The sequence below is a fragment of the Anomaloglossus baeobatrachus genome, chromosome 2 (genome assembly GCF_048569485.1).
Source record: "Anomaloglossus baeobatrachus isolate aAnoBae1 chromosome 2, aAnoBae1.hap1, whole genome shotgun sequence".
NCBI lineage: Eukaryota > Metazoa > Chordata > Amphibia > Anura > Aromobatidae > Anomaloglossus > Anomaloglossus baeobatrachus.
Window position 1 is genome coordinate 790,721,335 of NC_134354.1, and position 21,352 is coordinate 790,742,686.

General features: G+C 47.1%; 1 protein-coding gene across 1 annotated transcript; it reads right to left on the reverse strand.

The window, feature by feature from the left end:
* Nucleotides 1-13,865: 13,865 nt before the first annotated feature.
* Nucleotides 13,866-19,519, reverse strand: TOMT (transmembrane O-methyltransferase). The gene is made up of 4 exons (XM_075334754.1): nt 19,355-19,519; nt 15,072-15,341; nt 14,778-14,974; nt 13,866-14,512 (listed from the first exon to the last, which is right to left on the reverse strand). The coding sequence occupies exons 2-4, from the start codon at nt 15,331-15,333 to the stop codon at nt 14,189-14,191; spliced, it is 783 nt and encodes a 260-aa protein (XP_075190869.1). The 5' UTR covers nt 15,334-15,341; nt 19,355-19,519; the 3' UTR covers nt 13,866-14,188.
* Nucleotides 19,520-21,352: the final 1,833 nt, after the last annotated feature.

Here is a 21,352-nt window from a genome sequence, read left to right on the forward strand (position 1 = left end):
CGCACCACCCCCTATCACGCACAGACGAATGGGATGTGCGAAAAGATGAACCATATAGTGATCAATCTGCTGCAATCTCTTGAAGAGCACAACCAGTGGCCTGAAAAGCTACCAGACCTTGTGGACATCTATAACATTCCGGTGGGATCCACCAAATACACCCCGGCCTACCTGATGAGAGCTAGACCTGGAAGACTCCCAGTGGACTTAAAGATGGAGGTCGAGTTGTTCGAAGCCTACTTACCTGGAGAAGATTGGGACTCCTTCAGATCCAGTATAAACAGATTCAGAAGTGCATTCAAGAGAGTTTGAAGCAAACCAGATAACGTCAAGAGAGGAACTTTAACAAGCAGGCAAAGGCAACCCCCTTCTCCCCCGACGAGATTGTGCTGAAAAGGAAGAGAAAGCTGCACAAATTGGATGATCAATGGGAAAAGGAGCCATATGTGGTACAACCATCCAACTTCGACAACCAGAAGACCTGCCTAATCAGCAAGGATCAGTGAAGGACCACTGCTACTGTCTCTAGAGACCATCTAAAAAAATGTGCAAAGCCCTTACGAGTAGCAGATGAGCCTCAGCCCCAACCTCAAGTGGTGGAAGGAGAGAAGAGAATGATCTGTACCATTCTAGGTGACTTTCTGGAGGATTGGCCTATGCAGAATGGAGCAGTAATAGTCCCTGTGTTAACATTCCCACAACCTGTGGAAGAACCAGAACAGGAAAGGCTTAGTGACACTGCACCCACTCCAGCACTGAGAGTAGCACCTGTCCCCTTGCCACGCACACGTAGAGTCCTACCAGCTACACCTAGCGTTGAGGGTGAGGGACCTGTAGACAATGTTGCCATGTTACAAGAGGGGGATGAGGGTCTGGAATTGAGAAGGTCGACCCGGGTTAACTTTGGTCAGCCTCCACGGAGGTACAGGGAAGAATGTTGATGGTACCTGTAATATGTAACTGTATGTTGTTAGGCATCTGTGTTTCCTTTATTATTTTTGAAAGTTTGATATTTTTCATATAGAGAAAATGTTAGAAGATAGGTGTTTAATCAACAGGGTTTGAATGAACAGAGAAAAGTTACCTGATTAGCGAGAAGATTTTTATAGTGTGTACCCCGGTGCAAGGACATCGTTACATTTATGCACCAATGTTTATAGTAAATATGGACCATGGCTGTGGGACTGGTTGAGACCAACACAGACTTGTGTATTGTAAATAGTTGCACCTGCTGTGCCCACCAGAGTTGTCTTTTGCAACACCCGGGACCTTAACCTGGTCACAGACCCACGGATAGGTTTGCAGCGGGTCAGGTTGTTTGGGTGGCGGGTTAATGGGATCCGGGACATTGGAACTGGACTGTCGCAGGAAGAGGCTGCAACGGAGCAGGTTGAGCCTCCGCTACTAACCAAACTGGTAGCGTTCCACCGTTGGCTTGATGAACTCATGTTATAGTAACGTTTAAGTACCAGCCTCCCTAATGTGGGATGAATCTTGTTAATAAAAATGTTTCTTTTTCTATTTTTGCAGTTAAAAAAAATTTAAAAAAACCAAAAAACCTCTGATGTCCTGTAGCTCAAGGACGAGCAACGTTTAACCAAGGGGGAATGTGACACCCCTGGACTATCAGGTCACCACAGGGTATTGTACAATCTGCCCTCCCATGTAATATCTAACTCCTTCTTGGTTATGGGTCCCCAACTACATGGTGTTGCCTACCTCAGCTAATTAAAGTCCTAGGTACACTCTGCACCACACCCACGAGACACACCAGTGGACGGCCTGAGTGGAATAGAGTCGCCCACTTGGGGGGTTGGTTAGGTGAGGTCAGGAGTGTCAGGAGTAGACAAAAGTTTGTTGGAAGTGTAAGAGAGAGGAGGTCAGGAGCCGGGGTCCTAGGAAGCCATCTAGGTGGCAGACAGTGGTCTGTGCCTAGAGGAGATGGACCCCTGGTCGCAGGGGATCGTGGCAAGGGGCACGGAACTGTCGAGGAGGACAGCCGGCGGTCTTGCACCATCACCGGGCTGGGACCAGGGCACGACTGGGTACGTGGACCCTAGGTCAGGGAGTAGCTTCAGGCAACCTGACAATTTACCTGATGAGAATGGAGCCTTCAAGATCCTCTCTCCACTCGCTCCAGAATCGGGGCACTAGCGCAATGAGGGGTATAGGACTTTCCACTAAAAACGGTCCAGAAAATCCCAAGCGTGAACCCTGAGATCAAGCTCCCACACCAACAGAGAAGTAAACTTAGTGCCAGGAGGCAGGTCACGGATCACCAGGCAGCACCATTGGGGACGGGACCCGGACTAAGCTCCCCTCAGCGGCAGCGGTATCAAGAACTTAGGTTTATCCAGTTGTTGGTGTCAGCTTAATGGACTGAGTGAGTACGCAAGTGACCCCTTTGCACCCAACGGCACCCCCCAAACACCATCACCGAGTCCTAGGGCATATCCCCTACCCGTGGAGGGTTCTAACACCTGGCTGCCCCATTTCATCACACCCGGGTCTTCCCAACTGCAGCGGTGGTACTCCACCTAACCACACACCACGAACTTTAACACAATCCCCTGTAAATACCCCCTTCATTTGAGTGGCCGCACGACCCCCGGATCCGGAGACCCTCGAGCCACCGAGCACCCGGATCCGAGCAGCCCGGCTGCTGGCACGAGGGTGGCACAGACACAGGGCGGGACTTCCGCAGGTAAGTCGCACGAATGTTGCAGGTTTACCGCAGATATTTAGCTGGAATCCCGCAGCAATTGATAGCTGCAAATTCCGGGATCAGCTGCGGGAAACCTGCAGACATACCTGCGGATATATCCGCAGGTAAAATGTCCCGTGGGCACATAGCATAATTGACATGCAGTTCTTTGTGGCTGTGGGAAATCTGCAGCATTGAAACAGCACTCCCCAAATCCCATAGGATGACATGGAGTGTCTGTACTTGCGCAAACCTGCGGATTTATCTGGAAATTCTACAAAATCCGCAGCGAAATCCGCAGGAATTTTCTCTTGTGGACACAGGGCCTAATAGTCACAAAAAAGCACCATGTCAGATAGTGATTAGTGAGGCTTATATGAGCATGAGCACATTCTGGCTGCTATAAATTAATGAACAGTCCGGGCGTCTGTTGAACATCCCTTACTGCCAAATGGGTGTAGTTTGGGGTGTTGCTAGGGGCGTGGTCAAAATTAGTCCCTCTCGCTGTTCTTCAAAAGTTGGTAGGTTTGTATAAGAGTAATAGGTATTAATAATACAGAATATTTTTGGGTAAGATTTAGTGTAACGTAGAGCTAAGAGTGCAGGAGGGGGTGTCAGTGGTAGATAGTTGTTAGTGCAGAGTGCAGGAGGGGGTGTCAGGGGTAGATAGTTGTTAGTGCAGAGTGCAGGAGGGGGTGTCAGGGGTAGATAGTTGTTAGTGCAGAGTGCAGGAGGGGGTGTCAGGGGTAGATAGTTGTTAGTGCAGAGTGCAGGAGGAGGCGTCAGGGGTAGATAGTTGTTAGTACAGAGTGCAGGAGGGGGTGTCAGGGGTAGATAGTTGTTAGTACAGAGTGCAGGAGGGGGTGTCAGGGGTAGATAGTTGTTAGTGCAGAGTGCAGGAGGGGGTGTCAGGGGTAGATAGTTGTTAGTGCAGAGTGCAGGAGGGGGTGTCAGGGGTAGATAGTTGTTAGTGCAGAGTGCAGGAGGGGGTGTCAGGGGTAGATAGTTGTTAGTGCAGAGTGCAGGAGGGGGTGTCAGGGGTAGATAGTTGTTAGTGCAGAGTGCAGGAGGGGGTGTCAGGGGTAGATAGTTGTTAGTGCAGAGTGCAGGAGGGGGTGTCAGGGGTAGATAGTTGTTAGTGCAGAGTGCAGGAGGGGGTGTCAGGGGTAGATAGTTGTTGGTGCAGAGTGCAGGAGGGGGTGTCAGGGGTAGATAGTTGTTAGTGCAGAGTGCAGGAGGGGGTGTCAGGGGTAGATAGTTGTTGGTGCAGAGTGCAGGAGGGGGTGTCAGTGGTAGATAGTTGTTGGTGCAGAGTCAGGAGGGGGTGTCAGGGGTAGATAGTTGTTAGTGCAGAGTGCAGGAGGGGGTGTCAGGGGTAGATAGTTGTTGGTGCAGAGTCAGGAGGGGGTGTCAGGGGTAGATAGTTGTTAGTGCAGAGTGCAGGAGGGGGTGTCAGGGGTAGATAGTTGTTAGTGCAGAGTGCAGGAGGGGGTGTCAGGGGTAGATAGTTGTTGGTGCAGAGTGCAGGAGGGGGTGTCAGGGGTAGATAGTTGTTAGTGCAGAGTGCAGGAGGGGGTGTCAGGGGTAGATAGTTGTTAGTGCAGAGTGCAGGAGGGGGTGTCAGGGGTAGATAGTTGTTGGTGCAGAGTCAGGAGGGGGTGTCAGGGGTAGATAGTTGTTAGTGCAGAGTGCAGGAGGGGGTGTCAGGGGTAGATAGTTGTTGGTGCAGAGTCAGGAGGGGGTGTCAGGGGTAGATAGTTGTTAGTGCAGAGTGCAGGAGGGGGTGTCAGGGGTAGATAGTTGTTGGTGCAGAGTCAGGAGGGGGTGTCAGGGGTAGATAGTTGTTAGTGCAGAGTGCAGGAGGGGGTGTCAGGGGTAGATAGTTGTTAGTGCAGAGTGCAGGAGGGGGTGTCAGGGGTAGATAGTTGTTGGTGCAGAGTGCAGGAGGGGGTGTCAGGGGTAGATAGTTGTTAGTACAGAGTGCAGGAGGGGGTGTCAGTGGTAGATAGTTGTTAGTACAGAGTGCAGGAGGGGGTGTCAGGGGTAGATAGTTGTTGGTGCAGAGTGCAGGAGGGGGTGTCAGGGGTAGATAGTTGTTAGTACAGAGTGCAGGAGGGGGTGTCAGGGGTAGATAGTTGTTGGTGCAGAGTGCAGGAGGGGGTGTCAGTGGTAGATAGTTGTTGGTGCAGAGTGCAGGAGGGGGTGTCAGGGGTAGATAGTTGTTAGTACAGAGTGCAGGAGGGGGTGTCAGTGGTAGATAGTTGTTAGTACAGAGTGCAGGAGGGGGTGTCAGGGGTAGATAGTTGTTGGTGCAGAGTGCAGGAGGGGGTGTCAGGGGTAGATAGTTGTTGGTGCAGAGTGCAGGAGGGGGTGTCAGGGGTAGATAGTTGTTAGCGGAGCAGTGGACAGGAGGTGGCGGTCTAGAGTCTGATACCGGTGGTCACCTAGGCCACTTAGAGACAGAGGGAGGAGCAGAGGATTGGTCAGGCAGATAGGCCGGAAAGTGAGTACAGTTCTGTGGAGTGATCCAGGATTACGGACGGGGCCTGGAACCCTCCTTGTGTCCAGAGCTTGAGGCTCTCTTCGAGGATCGGGCTACAGAGCGCCCCAGGATCGGTATGACATTGGGGTATAGCGCCGGTGGCGGATCCTTGTGCTGGTCAGGAGCTGGAGATCCGTCCGGGCCTGGAAGGGGTTAAAGAGCAGATTGATCTCTGAAACGGCAGATTATACACGGACGACGACGCGCAGACGTTACATCTGAGCCAATATGGCCGACCGCAGGCAGCTCAGCACCGGACACCACCACCTATGTGCTCTATGTGAACGGCACTTGGTCGATCTGCCGGGAGTCGGACCCCACAATCAGATGTCCGACTCCCAGGACCCCTGTATTCATTGTACATCGTCTATTGTACTTTATACTTTAATTCTTCAAAAATCTTCCTGTCAGTGAATAGAAATCCTCTTAGTTACATCTAGGACAGTGATGGCTGACCTATGACACGCGCTGGGACATTTTTGCTGACTCGCGCGGCGGGGGCAGGCGGCCACATCCCGATCTATAAGACAAGCCGCGGCCGCCGGTGATTTGTGTTCTGTACCGTTAATCAGGGTCCTGAGTGAGGCTTACCTACCGCGCCGTATGTAACACGCCTCTCTCTAACCCCGGGGTCTTAAACACGCGGCACACGAGCCATATGCAGCCCCTGAGGCAACTTTTTGCAGCCCGCAGGCCCCCTCACGATCGCGGTCCTATGTCAGGGGCCACAGCCACAGCCACCTGCGCTTTACTTTAGATGATTTCCACCACTGTGCAGAGGTCAGAGGAAGTCTCTGCAGAGCTTCACCGACCAATCAGAGGCCAGCAGGTGACATCTTTGTATGACGTCACCTGCTGGCCTCTGATTGGTCGGCGACTGCCATTGGTGAAGCTCTGTGCGAGGCGGCGGAAGTCAATCATCTGAATTACAGCGCAGATAGCTGCTGTCCCCGGCATAGGGCCGCGATCGTCAGGGGGCCTGCGGGCCGCAAGAAGCAAGAAAGAGGACACCAAGGGAATGGAGGACAGGTGAGAAGAACCTTCTTTTTTTTATGTGAAAACAATATAATGCGGTATAAATAGGGGACATTACTATAGGTTGGGGCATTGCTAAAAGAAGGGGACAAGGATGGGCACTAGAGATGAGCGAGTACCTAACTATTCATATTCACTATACTCATGAGCATTGTCTAATACTTGTGTACTCATTCCAAATAGTGGGTGCAATGCAAGTCAATGGGCACATTACTACAGAGGACAAGGATGGCAGACATTACTACAGAGGACAAGGATGGCAGACATTACTACAGAGGACAAGGATGGCAGACATTACTACAGAGGACAAGGATGGCAGACATTACTACAGAGGACAAGGATGGCAGACATTACTACAGAGGACAAGGATGGCAGACATTACTACAGAGGACAAGGATGGCAGACATTACTAAAGGGGACAATATGGGCTCATTACTACAGGGGACAAGATGGGCACATTACTACAGAGGACAAGGATGGCGGACATTACTAAAGGGGACAATATGGGCTCATTACTACAGGGGACAAGATGGGCACATTACTACAGGGGACAAGATGGGCACATTACTACAGAGGACAAGGATGGCGGACATTACTAAAGGGGACAATATGGGCACATTACTACAGGGGACAAGATGGGCAAATTACTACAGAGGACAAGGATGGCGGACATTACTAAAGGGGACAATATGGGCTCATACCTACAGGAAGGGGACAAGATGGGCACATTACTACAGGGGACAAGATGGGTACATTATTACAGAGGACATGGATGGAGCACATTACTACAGGAGACATGGATGGAGCACATTACTACAGGAGACATGGATGGAGCACATTACTACAGGAGACATGGATGGGGACATTACTACAGAGGACAAGGATGGCAGACATTACTACAGAGGACAAGGATGGCAGACATTACTAAAGGGGACAATATGGGCTCATACCTACAGGAAGGGGACAAGATGGGCACATTACTACAGAGGACATGGATGGAGCACATTACTACAGGGGACATGGATGGGGCACATTACTATACAGGACATGGGTGGGGCATATTACTACAGGGGACAAGATGGGCACATTACTACAGAGGACATGGATGGAGCACATTACTACAGAGGACAAGGATGGCGGACATTACTACAGAGGACAAGGATGGCAGACATTACTAAAGGGAACAATATGGGCTCATTACTACAGGGGACAAGATGGGCACATTACTACAGGGGACAAGATGGGCAAATTACTACAGAGGACAAGGATGGCGGAAATTACTAAAGGGGACAATATGGGCTCATACCTACAGGAAGGGGACAAGATGGGCACATTACTACATGGGACAAGATGGGTACATTATTACAGAGGACATGGATGGAGCACATTACTACAGGGGACAAAATGAGCACATTACTACAGGAGACATGGATGGGGCACATTACTACAGGAGACATGGATGGGGCACATTACTACAGGAGACATGGATGGGGCACATTACTACAGGAGACATGGATGGGGCACATTACTACAGGGGACATGGATGGGGCACATTACTACAGGAGACAAAATGAGCACATTACTACAGGAGACATGGATGGGGCACATTACTACAGGAGACATGAATGGGGCACATTACTACAGGAGACATGAATGGGTACATTATTACAGAGGACATGGATGGAGCACATTACTACAGGGGACATGGATGGGGCACTTTACTACAGGAGACATGAATGGGGCACATTACTACAGGGGACATGGATGGGGCACATTACTACAGGAGACAAAATGGGCATATTACTACAGGAGACATGGATGGGGCACATTACTACAGGAGACATGGATGGGGCACATTACTACAGGAGACATGAATGGGTACATTATTACAGAGGACATGGATGGAGCACATTACTACAGGAGACATGAATGGGGCACATTACTACAGGGGACATGGATGGAGCACTTTACTACAGGAGACATGAATGGGGCACATTACTACAGGGGACATGGATGGGGCACATTACTACAGGAGACAAAATGGGCATATTACTACAGGAGACATGGATGGGGCACATTACTACAGGAGACATGGATGGGGCACATTACTACAGGAGACATGAATGGGTACATTATTACAGAGGACATGGATGGAGCACATTACTACAGGGGACATGGATGGAGCACATTACTAGAGGAGACATGGATGGGGCACATTACTACAGGAGACATGAATGGGTACATTATTACAGAGGACATGGATGGAGCACATTACTACAGGGGACATGGATGGGGCACATTACTACAGGGGACATGGATGGAGCACATTACTACAGGAGACAAAATGGGCATATTACTACAGGAGACATGGATGGGGCACATTACTACAGGGGACATGGATGGGGCACATTACTACAGGAGACATGGATGGGCACATTACTACAGGAGACATGGATGGGGCACATTACTACAGGAGACATGGATGGGGCACATTACTACAGGAGACATGGATGGGGCACATTACTACAGGAGACATGGATGGAGCACATTACTACAGGAGACATGGATGGGGCACATTACTACAGGAGACATGGATGGGGCACATTACTACAGGGGACATGGATGGGGCACATTACTACAGGAGACAAAATGGGCATATTACTACAGGAGACATGGATGGGGCACATTACTACAGGAGACATGGATGGGGCACATTACTACAGGAGACATGGATGGGGCACATTACTACAGGGGACATGGATGGGGCACATTACTACAGGAGACAAAATGGGCATATTACTACAGGAGACATGGATGGGGCACATTACTACAGGAGACATGGATGGGCACATTACTACAGGAGACATGGATGGGGCACATTACTACAGGAGACAAAATGGGCATATTACTCCAGGAGACATGGATGGAGCACATTACTACAGGAGACAAAATGGGCATATTACTACAGGAGACATGGATGGGGCACATTACTACAGGAGACATATGGGGCACAATACTACAGGAGACATGGATGGAGCACATTACTACAGGAGACATGGATGGAGAACATTACTGAAGGAGACATGGATGGAGCACATTATTACAGGAGACATGGATGGGGACATTACTACAGGAGACATGGATGGAGCACATTACTACAGGGGACATGGATGGGGCACATTACTACAGGAGATAAGGATGGGGCACATTACTACAGGGGACAAGGATGGGCACATTACTACAGGAGACATGGATGGAGCACATTACTACAGGAGACATGGATGGGGCACATTACTACAGGAGACATGGATGGAGCACATTATTACAGGAGACATGGATGGGGACATTACTACAGGAGACATGGATGGAGCACATTACTACAGGAGACATGGTTGGGGCACTTTACTACATTGGACATGGATGGGGCAAATTACTATAGGATACATGGATGGGGCACATAACTACAAGAGACATGAATGGGGCACAATACTACAGGATAGATGGATGGGGCACATTAATACAGAGGACATGGATGGAGTACATTACTACAGAGGACATGGATGGAGCACATTACTACAGGGGACAAAATGGGCACATTACTACAGGAGACATGGATGGGGCACATTACTACAGGTGACATGGATGGGGCACATTATTACAGAGGACATGGATGGGGCACATTACAACAGGGGACAAAAAGGGCAGAAAACTACAGGAGACATGGATAGGGACATTACTACAGGAGACATGGATGGGGCTAATTACTACAGAGGACATGACTGCTGGGAGGAATGGGGGAGAGGAAATAATGACTGCAGGGGGAGAGCAGATAATCATTATCTCCTCTGCCCAAGGCAGTATTATCTGCTCTACTCTTCAGCATTCATTATCTCCTCTCCCCCTCAGCAGTCATTATCTCCCCTGCCCCTCAGCAGACATTATCTCTTCTCCCCCTCCCCCCCAGCAGTCATTATATCCTCTGCCCCTCAGCAGTCATTATCTCCTTTTGCCCCAGCAGTCATTATCTCCTCTCCCCCTCCCCCCTCAGCAGTCATTATCTCCTCTCCCCCTCCCCCTCAGCAGTCATTATCTCCTCTCCCCCTCAGCAGTCATTATCTCCCCTGCCCCTCAGCAGACATTATCTCTTCTCCCCCTCCCCCCCCCAGCAGTCATTATCTCCTCTTGCCCCAGCAGTATTATCTGCTCTAACCTTCAGTAGTCATTATCTCCTCTGCCCCTCAGCAGTCATTATCTTCTCTCCCCCTCAGCAGTCATTATCTCCTCTCCCCCTCAGCAGTCATTATCTCCTCTCGCCCCAGCAATCATTATCTAGTCTCCCCCTCAGCAGTCATTATCTCCTCTCACTCCATCAATCATTATCTCCTCTAGCCCCAGCAATCATTATCTCCTCTCCCCCTCAGCAGTCATTATCTCCTCTAGCCCTCAGCAGTCATTATCTCCCTCTCCCCCTCAGCAGTCATTATCTCCCCTCCCCCTCAGGAGTCATTATCTCCTCTCCCCCTCAGCAATCATTATCTCCTCTCCCCCTCAGCAGTCATTATCTCCTCTCCCCCTCAGCATTCATTATCTCCTCTAGCCCTCAGCAGTCATTATCTCCTCTCCCCCTCAGCAGTCATTATCTCGTCTCCCCCCTCAGCAGTCATTATCTCCTCTTGCCCCAGCAGTCATTATCTCCTCTCCCCCAGCAGTCATTATCTCCTCTGCCCCTCAGCAGTTATCTCCTCTGCCCCCCAGTAGTCATAATCTCCTCTCCCCCCTCCCCCTCAGCAGTCATAATCTCCTCTGCCCCTCAGCAGTCATAATCTCCTCTCACCCTCCCCCTCAGCAGTCATAATCTCCTCTGCCCCTCAGCAGTCATAATCTCCTCTCCCCCCTCCCCCCTCAGCAGTCATAATCTCCTCTCCCCCTCAGCAGTCATAATCTCCTCTCCCCCTCAGCAGTCATAATCTCCTCTCCCCCTCAGCAGTCATTATATCCTCTGCTCCTCAGCAGTCATTATATCCTCTGCTCCTCAGCAGTTATTATCTCCTCTCCCCCCAGCAGTCATTATATCCTCTGCCCCTCAGCAGTCATTATCTCCTCTCCCCCCAGCAGTCATTATCTCCTCTGCCCCTCAGCAGTTATTATCTCCTCTGCCCCTCAGCAGTCATTATCTCCTCTTGCCCCAGAAGTCATTATCTCCTCTCCCCCCTCAGCAGTCATTATCTCCTCTCCCCCTCCCCCTCAGCAGTCATTATCTCCTCTTGCCCCAGCAGTCATTATCTCCTCCCCCCCTCCCCCTCAGTAGTCATAATCTCCTCTCCCCCCTCAGCAGTCATTATCTCCTCTCTCCACAGCAATCATTATCTCCTCTCCCCATCCCCCCCAGCATTCATTATCTCCTCTGCCCCTCAGCATTCATTATCTCTTCTGCCCCTCAGCAGTCATTATCTCTTCTGCCCATCAGCAGTTATTATCTCCTCTCCCCCTCCCCCTCAGCAGTCATTATCTCCTCTCCCCCTCAACAGTCATTATCTCCTCTTGCCCCAGCAGTCATTATCTCCTCTCCCCCAGCAGTCATTATATCCTCTGCCCCTCAGCAGTCATTATCTCCTCTTGCCCCAGCAGTCATTATCTCCTCTCCCCCTCCCCCCTCAGCAGTCATTATCTCCTCTCCCCCTCCCCCTCAGCAGTCATTATCTCCTCTCCCCCTCAGCAGTCATTATCTCCTCTCCCCCTCAGCAGTCATTATATCCTCTGCCCCTCAGCAGTCATTATCTCCTCTTGCCCAGCAGTCATTATCTCCTCTCCCCCCTCCCCCCCTCAGCAGTCATTATCTCCTCTCCCCCTCCCCCTCAGCAGTCATTATCTCCTCTCCCCCTCAGCAGTCATTATCTCCTCTCCCCCTCCCCCTCAGCAGTCATTATATCCTTTGCCCCTCAGCAGTCATTATCTCCTCTTGCCCCAGCAGTCATTATCTCCTCTCCCCCCTCCCCCCTCAGCAGTCATTATCTCCTCTCCCCCTCAGCAGTCATTATCTCCTCTCCTCCTCAGCAGTCATTATCTCCTCTCCCCCTCCCCCTCAGCAGTCATTATCTCCTCTTGCCCCAGCAGTCATTATCTCCTCCCCCCCTCCCCCTCAGTAGTCATAATCCTCTCCCCCCTCAGCAGTCATTATCTCCTCTCTCCACAGCAATCATTATCTCCTCTCCCCCATTCCCCAGCATTCATTATCTCCTCTGCCCCTCAGCATTCATTATCTCTTCTGCCCCTCAGCAGTCATTATCTCTTCTGCCCATCAGCAGTTATTATCTCCTCTCCCCCTCCCCCTCAGCAGTCATTATCTCCTCTCCCCCTCAACAGTCATTATCTCCTCTTGCCCCAGCAGTCATTATCTCCTCTCCCCCAGCAGTCATTATATCCTCTGCCCCCTCAGCAGTCATTATCTCCTCTTGCCCCAGCAGTCATTATCTCCTCTCCCCCTCCCCCCTCAGCAGTCATTATCTCCTCTCCCCCCTCCCCCTCAGCAGTCATTATCTCCTCTACCCCTCAGCAGTCATTATCTCCTCTCCCCCTCAGCAGTCATTATATCCTCTGCCACTCAGCAGTCATTATCTCCTCTCCCCCTCCCCCTCAGCAGTCATTATCTCCTCTCCCCCTCAGCAGTCATTATATCCTCTGCCCCTCAGCAGTCATTATCTCCTCTTGCCCCAGCAGTCATTATCTCCTCTCCCCCTCCCCCCTCAGCAGTCATTATCTCCTCTCCCCCTCCCCCTCAGCAGTCATTATCTCCTCTCCCCCTCAGCAGTCATTATCTCCTCTCCCCCTCCCCCTCAGCAGTCATTATCTCCTCTCCCCCCTCCCCCTCAGCAGTCGTTATCTCCTCTCCCCCTCCCCCTCAGCAGTCATTATCTCCTCTCCCCCTCCCCCTCAGCATTCATTATCTCCCTCTCCCCTAGCAGTCATTATCTCCTCTTGCCCCAGCAGTCATTATCTCCTCTCCCCCTCAGCAGTCATTATCTTCTCTCCCCCTCCCCCTCAGCAGTCATTATCTCCTCTTGCCCCAGCAGTCATTATCTCCTCTCCCCCTCAGCAGTCATTATCTCCTCTCCCCCTCACCAGTTATTATCTCCTCTCCCCCTCAGCAGTCATTATCTCCTCTCCCCCTCAGCAGTTATTATCTCCTCTGCCCCTCAGCAGTCATTATCTCCTCTCCCCCTCAGCAGTCATTATCTCCTCTCCCCCTCAGCAGTCATTATCTCCTCTCCCCCTCAGCAGTCATTATCTCCTCTCCCCCTCCCCCTCAGCAGTCATTATCTCCTCTTGCCCCAGCAGTCATTATCTCCTCTCCCCCTCCCCCTCAGCAGTCATTATCTCCTGTCCCCCTCCCCCTCCCCCTCAGCAGTCATTATCTCCTCTCCCCCTCAGCAGTCATTATCTCCTCTCCCCCTCCCCCTCAGCAGTCATTATCGCCTCTCCCCCTCCCCCAGCAGTCATTATCAGATAACTTTTTGATATAAGAGCTACAAATATCACAAAATAATGGATTTTTCGAGAGGTGACACATCACCAGAGTTATGCTTGTTTATTTTTTGTTTTTACAAATTCTGACATACCAAGCTCAAAAAGCATCACTGATCTAGAAAATGGAAACCCATCCACATTTCCAGCTGAGGGTTTGTTACAATTGTATCCGCTTTTCACAGACTGTAATGCGTCACTATGACACAGAACCCCACAATTTAGCTTAGAGGACGACATGGCGGTTGGATTTTATCTGGAGGTCTCAGTCGCTTTCAGTCCTTGCTCTGGATTTTAGCCAGGAGGACAGCAATGTGCATGTGGCATAGCAGGTGAACCCCAAAAAGTGAAGGAGCGCAGAGCGTAGGAAACAGTCTTTATTGCTTTCAGTCCTGCAGTTTGGTGAAGGTCAGCTCCGCCATCCCGTCCCGGATGTATCGGAAATACTCCAGGTGACCGCGGTGCATCTTCAGCTGATATTTCCCGCAGGTCTTCACGTACTGCAGGAAGTGGGGGGCCCCGGGGAACAGCACGTTGTCCGCCAGGATTATGGTCCCTTCCTGCAGCAATCCCACCTCCTCCAGCAGCTGCAGGTCCCGCAGGTAGCAGCGCTTCCCGTGATCCATGAAGATGAAGTCCAGCTTCTGCACCCCGTGCTTGTCCTTCAGCTGCGCGATGATGTCGTTAGAGGGTCCCACCAGGAGCTCCACCTGCAGGCGGGGGGCGGAACTGTTAGCGTCGGGGGGCACAAGACAGATCGCGGCTTATAACCAAGACAACATTGAGAAATGTGGCCCCTGAGCGGGTGACATGGCCGATACTGTGCTCAATTGTGCGCTGCTGCGGAATATGGTGGTGCCATATATACAGTTGTTATTATACCGGGGGACAATAATTATTGGGGCAAAATCACAGAATATGGACGAACATTGCGAAGATCATAACAAGAGAATGACTACACCATGAATATCTCACCGTGTCGTCATCAAACCCGGCCAGTCGGATCACCTTCTCGGCCACCGCCGCTTTGCTGGGGTTGGCGTCCACAGTGTAGAGTCTGGCGCCGAGGGGCAGGGCCTGCGCCATGATGATAGCGGCATATCCGCACTGCGTGCCCAGCTCCAGCACATTCAGCGGCGCGGTCTCGTAAATCAGCCGGTCCAGGATCTTCCCTGCGAAGATGAATAAGACACAAAAGTGACAGCACAAAATCCCCCGGAAGGTTCCGGAATACAGAGCTCTAACACCGGGGGATACGGGCAACTTTACCTTTCTGGGGCCCGATGTTACTTAGATATTCACAGTGATAACAGTATTGGTCAAAGGTGTTGAGCACGTGCTGGGGGTCTCCGGGGATGGCATGGGTGATCACGTACTGGAAGGCCCGCTCCTCCCGAGGCATCCCCGTCAGATAGTCCTGAATACGGCGCACAAGGACCGCACGATAGAAGAGCAGAAAGTAGTGACGGTAACGGATAATCACCGTGATAACGAAGGGGATGAAGGCCAAAGCGATGGCAGGAGACACCATGATCCAACCTGCACCACAGAAGACGGGAGACATCAAATCCAATCCTCAATCAGGAGAATATGTCCCAACTACTATCATACCGCCCCTATATACAAGCATATAACTGCTATAATACTGCCCCTGTGTACAAGAATATAACTACTATAATACTGCCCCTATATACAAGAATATAACTACTATAATACTGCCCCTATATACAAGCATATAACTGCTATAATACTGCCCCTGTGTACAAGAATATAACTACTATAATACTGCCCCTATATACAAGAATATAACTACTATAATACTGCCCCTATGTACAAGAATATAACTGCTATAATACTGCCCCTATATACAAGAATATAACTACTATAATACTGCCCCTATGTACAAGAATATAACTGCTATAATACTGCCCCTGTGTACAAGAATATAACTACTATAATACTGCCCCTATGTACAAGAATATAACTGCTATAATACTGCTCCTATGTACAGAAATATAACTACTATAATACTGCCCCTATGTACAAGAATATAACTACTATAATACTGCCCCTATATACAAGAATATAACTACTATAATACTGCCCCTATATACAAGCATATAACTGCTATAATACTGCCCCTGTGTACAAGAATATAACTACTATAATACTGCCCCTATGTACAAGAATATAACTGCTATAATACTGCCCCCTATGTACAAGAATATAACTACTATAATACTGCCCCCTATGTACAAGAATATAACTGCTATAATACTGCCCCCTATGTACAAGAATATAACTGCTATAATACTGCCCCCTATGTACAAGAATATAACTGCTATAATACTGCCCCCTATGTACAAGAATATAACTGCTATAATACTGCCCCCTATGTACAAGAATATAACTGCTATAATACTGCCCCCTATGTACAAGAATATAACTACTATAATACTGCCCCTATGTACAAGAATATAACTGCTATAATACTGCCCCCTATGTACAAGAATATAACTGCTATAATACTGCCCCCTATGTACAAGAATATAACTACTATAATACTGCCCCCTATGTACAAGAATATAACTGCTATAATACTGCCCCCTATGTACAAGAATATAACTGCTATAATACTGCCCCCTATGTACAAGAATATAACTACTATAATACTGCCCCTATGTACAAGAATATAACTGCTATAATACTGCCCCCTATGTACAAGAATACAACTGCTATAATACTGCCCCCTATGTACAAGAATATAACTACTATAATACTGCCCCCTATGTACAAGAATAGAACTGCTATAATACTGCCCCCTATGTACAAGAATATAACTGCTATAATACTGCCCCCTATGTACAAGAATATAACTACTATAATACTGCCCCCTATGTACAAGAATATAACTGCTATAATACTGCCCCCTATGTACAAGAATATAACTGCTATAATACTGCCCCCTATGTACAAGAATATAACTACTATAATACTGCCCCTATGTACAAGAATACAACTGCTATAATACTGCCCCCTATGTACAAGAATATAACTACTATAATACTGCCCCTATATACAAGCATATAACTGCTATAATACTACCCCTATGTACAAGAATATAACTACTATAATACTGCCCCCTATGTACAAGAATATAACTACTATAATACTGCCCCTATATACAAGAATATAACTACTATAATACTGCCCCTATGTACAAGAATATAACTACTATATTACTGCCCTCTACGAACAAGAATATAACTACTATAATACTGCGCCTATATACAAGCATATACCTGCTATAATACCGCCCTTATATACAAGAATATAACTACTATTATACCGCCCCTATATACAAGCATATACCTGCTATAATACTACCCCTATATACAAGCATATAACTACTATAATACTGCTCCCATGTACAAGAATATAACTACTATAATACTGCCCCTATGTACAAGCATATAACTACTATAATACTGCCACCTATGTACAAGAATATAACTACTATAATACCGCCCCTATGTACAAGAATATAACTAGTATAATACTGCCCCTATATACAAGAATATAACTACTATAATACTGCCCCCTATATACAAGAATATAACTACTATAATACTGCCCCTATATACAAGAATATAACTACTATAATACTGCCCCCTATGTACAAGAATATAACTACTATAATACTGCCCCTATGTACAAGAATATAATTACTATAATACTGCCCCTATGTACAAGAATATAACTACTATAATACTGCCCCCTATGTACAAGAATATAGCTACTATAATACTGCCCCTTAAATACAAGAATATAACTACTATAATACTGCTCCTAGATATAAGAATATAACTACTATAATACTGCCCCTATGTACAAGAATATAACTACTATAATACTGCCCCTATGTACAAGCATATAACTGCTATAATACTGCTCCTATGTACAAGAAGATAACTACTACAATACTGCTCCTATGTACAAGAATATAACTACTATAATACTGCCCCTATGTACAAGACTATAACTACTATAATACTGCCCCCTATATACAAGAATATAACTACTATAATACTGCCCCCTATATACAAGAATATAACTACTATAATACTGCCCCATGTACAAGAATATAACTACTATAATACTGCCCCTATGTACAAGAATATAACTACTATAATACTGCCCCTATATACAAGAATATAACTACTATAATACCGCCCCTATATACAAGCATATAACTGCTATAATACTGCTCCTATGTACAAGAAGATAACTACTATAATACTGCCCCTATATACAAGAATATAACTACTATAATACTGCTCCTATGTACAAGAATATAACTACTATAATACTGCTCCTATGTACAAGAATATAACTGCTATAATTCTGCCCCCTATGTACAAGAATATAACTACTATAATACTGCCCCTATGTACAAGAATATAACTACTATAATACTGCCCCCTATATACAAGAATATAACTACTATAATACTGCCCCCTATGTACAAGAATATAACTACTATAATACTGCCCCTATGTACAAGAATATAATTACTATAATACTGCCCCTATGTACAAGAATATAACTACTATAATACTGCCCCCTATGTACAAGAATATAGCTACTATAATACTGCCCCTTAAATACAAGAATATAACTACTATAATACTGCTCTTATGTACAAGAATATAACTACTATAATACTGCTCCTATATACAAGAATATAACTACTATAATACTGCCCCCTATATACAAGAATATAACTACTATAATACTGCCCCCTATATACAAGAATATAACTACTATAATACTGCCCCCTATGTACAAGAATATAACTACTATAATACTGCCCCCTATATACAAGAATATAACTACTATAATACTGCTCCTATGTACAAGAATATAACTACTATAATACTGCCCCTATATACAAGAATATAACTACTATAATACTGCTCCTATGTACAAGAATATAACTACTATAATACTGCCCCTATGTACAAGAATATAACTACTATAATACTGCACCTATGTACAAGAATATAACTACTATAATACTGCCGCTATGTACAGGAATATAACTACTATAATACTGCCGCTATGTACAGGAATATAACTGCTATAATACTGCCCCTATGTACAGGAATATAACTACTATAATACTGCCGCTATGTACAAGAATATAACTACTATAATACTGCCCCCTATATACAAGAATATAACTACTATAATACTGCCCCTATGTACAAGAATATAACTACTATAATACTGCCCCTATGTACAGGAATATAACTACTATAATACTGCCGCTATGTACAGGAATATAACTACTATAATACTGCTCCTATGTACAGGAATATAACTACTATAATACTGCCGCTATGTACAGGAATATAACTACTATATAGATGTGTTGATGCGCTGACCCTGTTGTGGTGCTATCACGATTTGCCCCTTTTCGGTGTGTCCTATTCCTATATTGGCCCTTTTCCTGTAGGCATAGACATGTATTATGGCGGTGTTGTTGTTACCTTGCTCGGTCTCTGGCAGGGGTCTTCTGTCTCGTGTTCTCTGATCTGCGTTGTTCCTGTCTTCTCTCCTCCATTATTAATCAGTGGGTGCAGCCAGTTAGGGGACAACACATGAGAGGCATTACTCGGGTTGCAGCGGCTGCCAGGTGTTATGGGGCGAGGACACCGGCCGCTCACTGTCTGCTGAACCCACTTATGATATTCAGCCTTTTATATTGACAGTTACTGATCCATCTCCGGATACTCCAGACATTGCTGCAGTATGGCTGCTGATGATAGTCAGTGTGAACTAATCCCAGAATGAAAGAGCTTTTCAGCCACTGTATATATATTACATTACTTATACTGTATTATACTCCAGAGCTGCACTCACTATTCTGCTGGTGCAGTCACTGTGTACATACATTACATTACTGATCCTGAGTAACCTCCTGTATTATACTCCAGAGCTGCACTCACTATTCTGCTGGTGCAGTCACTGTGTACATACATTACATTACCGATCCTGTGTTACCTCCTGTATTATACTCCAGAGCTGCACTCACTATTCTGCTGGTGCAGTCACTGTGTACATACATTACATTACTGATCCTGAGTTACCTCCTGTATTATACTCCAGAGCTGCACTCACTATTCTGCTGGTGCAGTCACTGTGTACATACATTACATTACTGATCCTGAGTTACCTCCTGTATTATACTCCAGAGCTGCACTCACTATTCTGCTGGTGCAGTCACTGTGTACATACATTACATTACTGATCCTGTATTATACTCCAGAGCTGCACTCACTATTCTGCTGGTGCAGTTATTGGTTATTTCCATAGTGCTGTACAGACATTATCATCACTGTAATCAGTGGAGCTCAGAATCTAAATTCCCTCTCAGTCTGTGGAGGAATCCCAGGAAACACGAGGAGAACGTTCAGACTCTTTGCAGATGTTGTACTTTGTGGAATCTAAACTCAGGACTGAGGCTCTGCAATGCAATAGTGCTAACCACTGAGCCACTATGCTTCCCTATATACAGTATATATAGTGTTAACCACTGAGCGGGCATGCTGCCGTATATATATAGTACAGTGCTAACCACTGAGCCGCCGTGCTGCCCTATATAGAGTGGAATCCACTGAGCTAACATGCTGCTTTATATACAGTTAGGTCCAGAAATCTTTGGCCAGTGACACAATTTTGGCGAGTTGGGCTCTGCATGCCACCACATTGGATTTGAAATGAAACCTCTACAACAGAATTCAAGTGCAGATTGTAACGTTTAATTTGAAGGTTTGAACAAAAATATCTGATAGAAATTGTAGGAATTGTCACATTTCTTTACAAACACTCCACATTTTAGGAGGTCAAAAGTAATTGGACAAATAAACCAAACCCAAACAAAATATTTTTATTTTCAATATTTTGTTGCGAATCCTTTGGAGGCAATCACTGCCTTAAGTCTGGAACCCATGGACATCACCAAACGCTGGGATTCCTCCTTCTTAATGCTTTGCCAGGCCTTTACAGCCGCAGCCTTCAGGTCTTGCTTGTTTGTGGGTCTTTCCGTCTTAAGTCTGGATTTGAGCAAGTGAAATGCATGCTCAATTGGGTTAAGATCTGGTGATTGACTTGGCCATTGCAGAATGTTCCACTTTTTTGCACTCATGAACTCCTGGGTAGCTTTGGCTGTATGCTTGGGGTCATTGTCCATCTGTACTATGAAGCGCCGTCCGATCGACTTTGCGGCATTTGGCTGAATCTGGGCTGAAAGTATATCCCGGTACACTTCAGAATTCATCCGGCTACTCTTGTCTGCTGTTATGTCATCAATAAACACAAGTGACCCAGTGCCATTGAAAGCCATGCATGCCCATGCCATCACGTTGCCTCCACCATGTTTTACAGAGGATGTGGTGTGCCTTGGATCATGTGCCGTTCCCTTTCTTCTCCACACTTTTTTCTTCCCATCATTCTGGTACAGGTTGATCTTGGTCTCTTCTGTCCAT

Coding starts and splice junctions, on each gene's coding strand:
- TOMT (XM_075334754.1), bottom strand. CDS start 15,333: ATGGTGTCTCCTGCCATCGCTTTGGCCTTCATCCCCTTCGTTATCACG. Junction 14,975..15,071: donor TAACATCGGGCCCCAGAAAG/GTAAAGTTGCCC, acceptor TCATCTTCGCAG/GGAAGATCCTGGACCGGCTG. Junction 14,513..14,777: donor CCGGGTTTGATGACGACACG/GTGAGATATTCA, acceptor CCCCGCCTGCAG/GTGGAGCTCCTGGTGGGACC.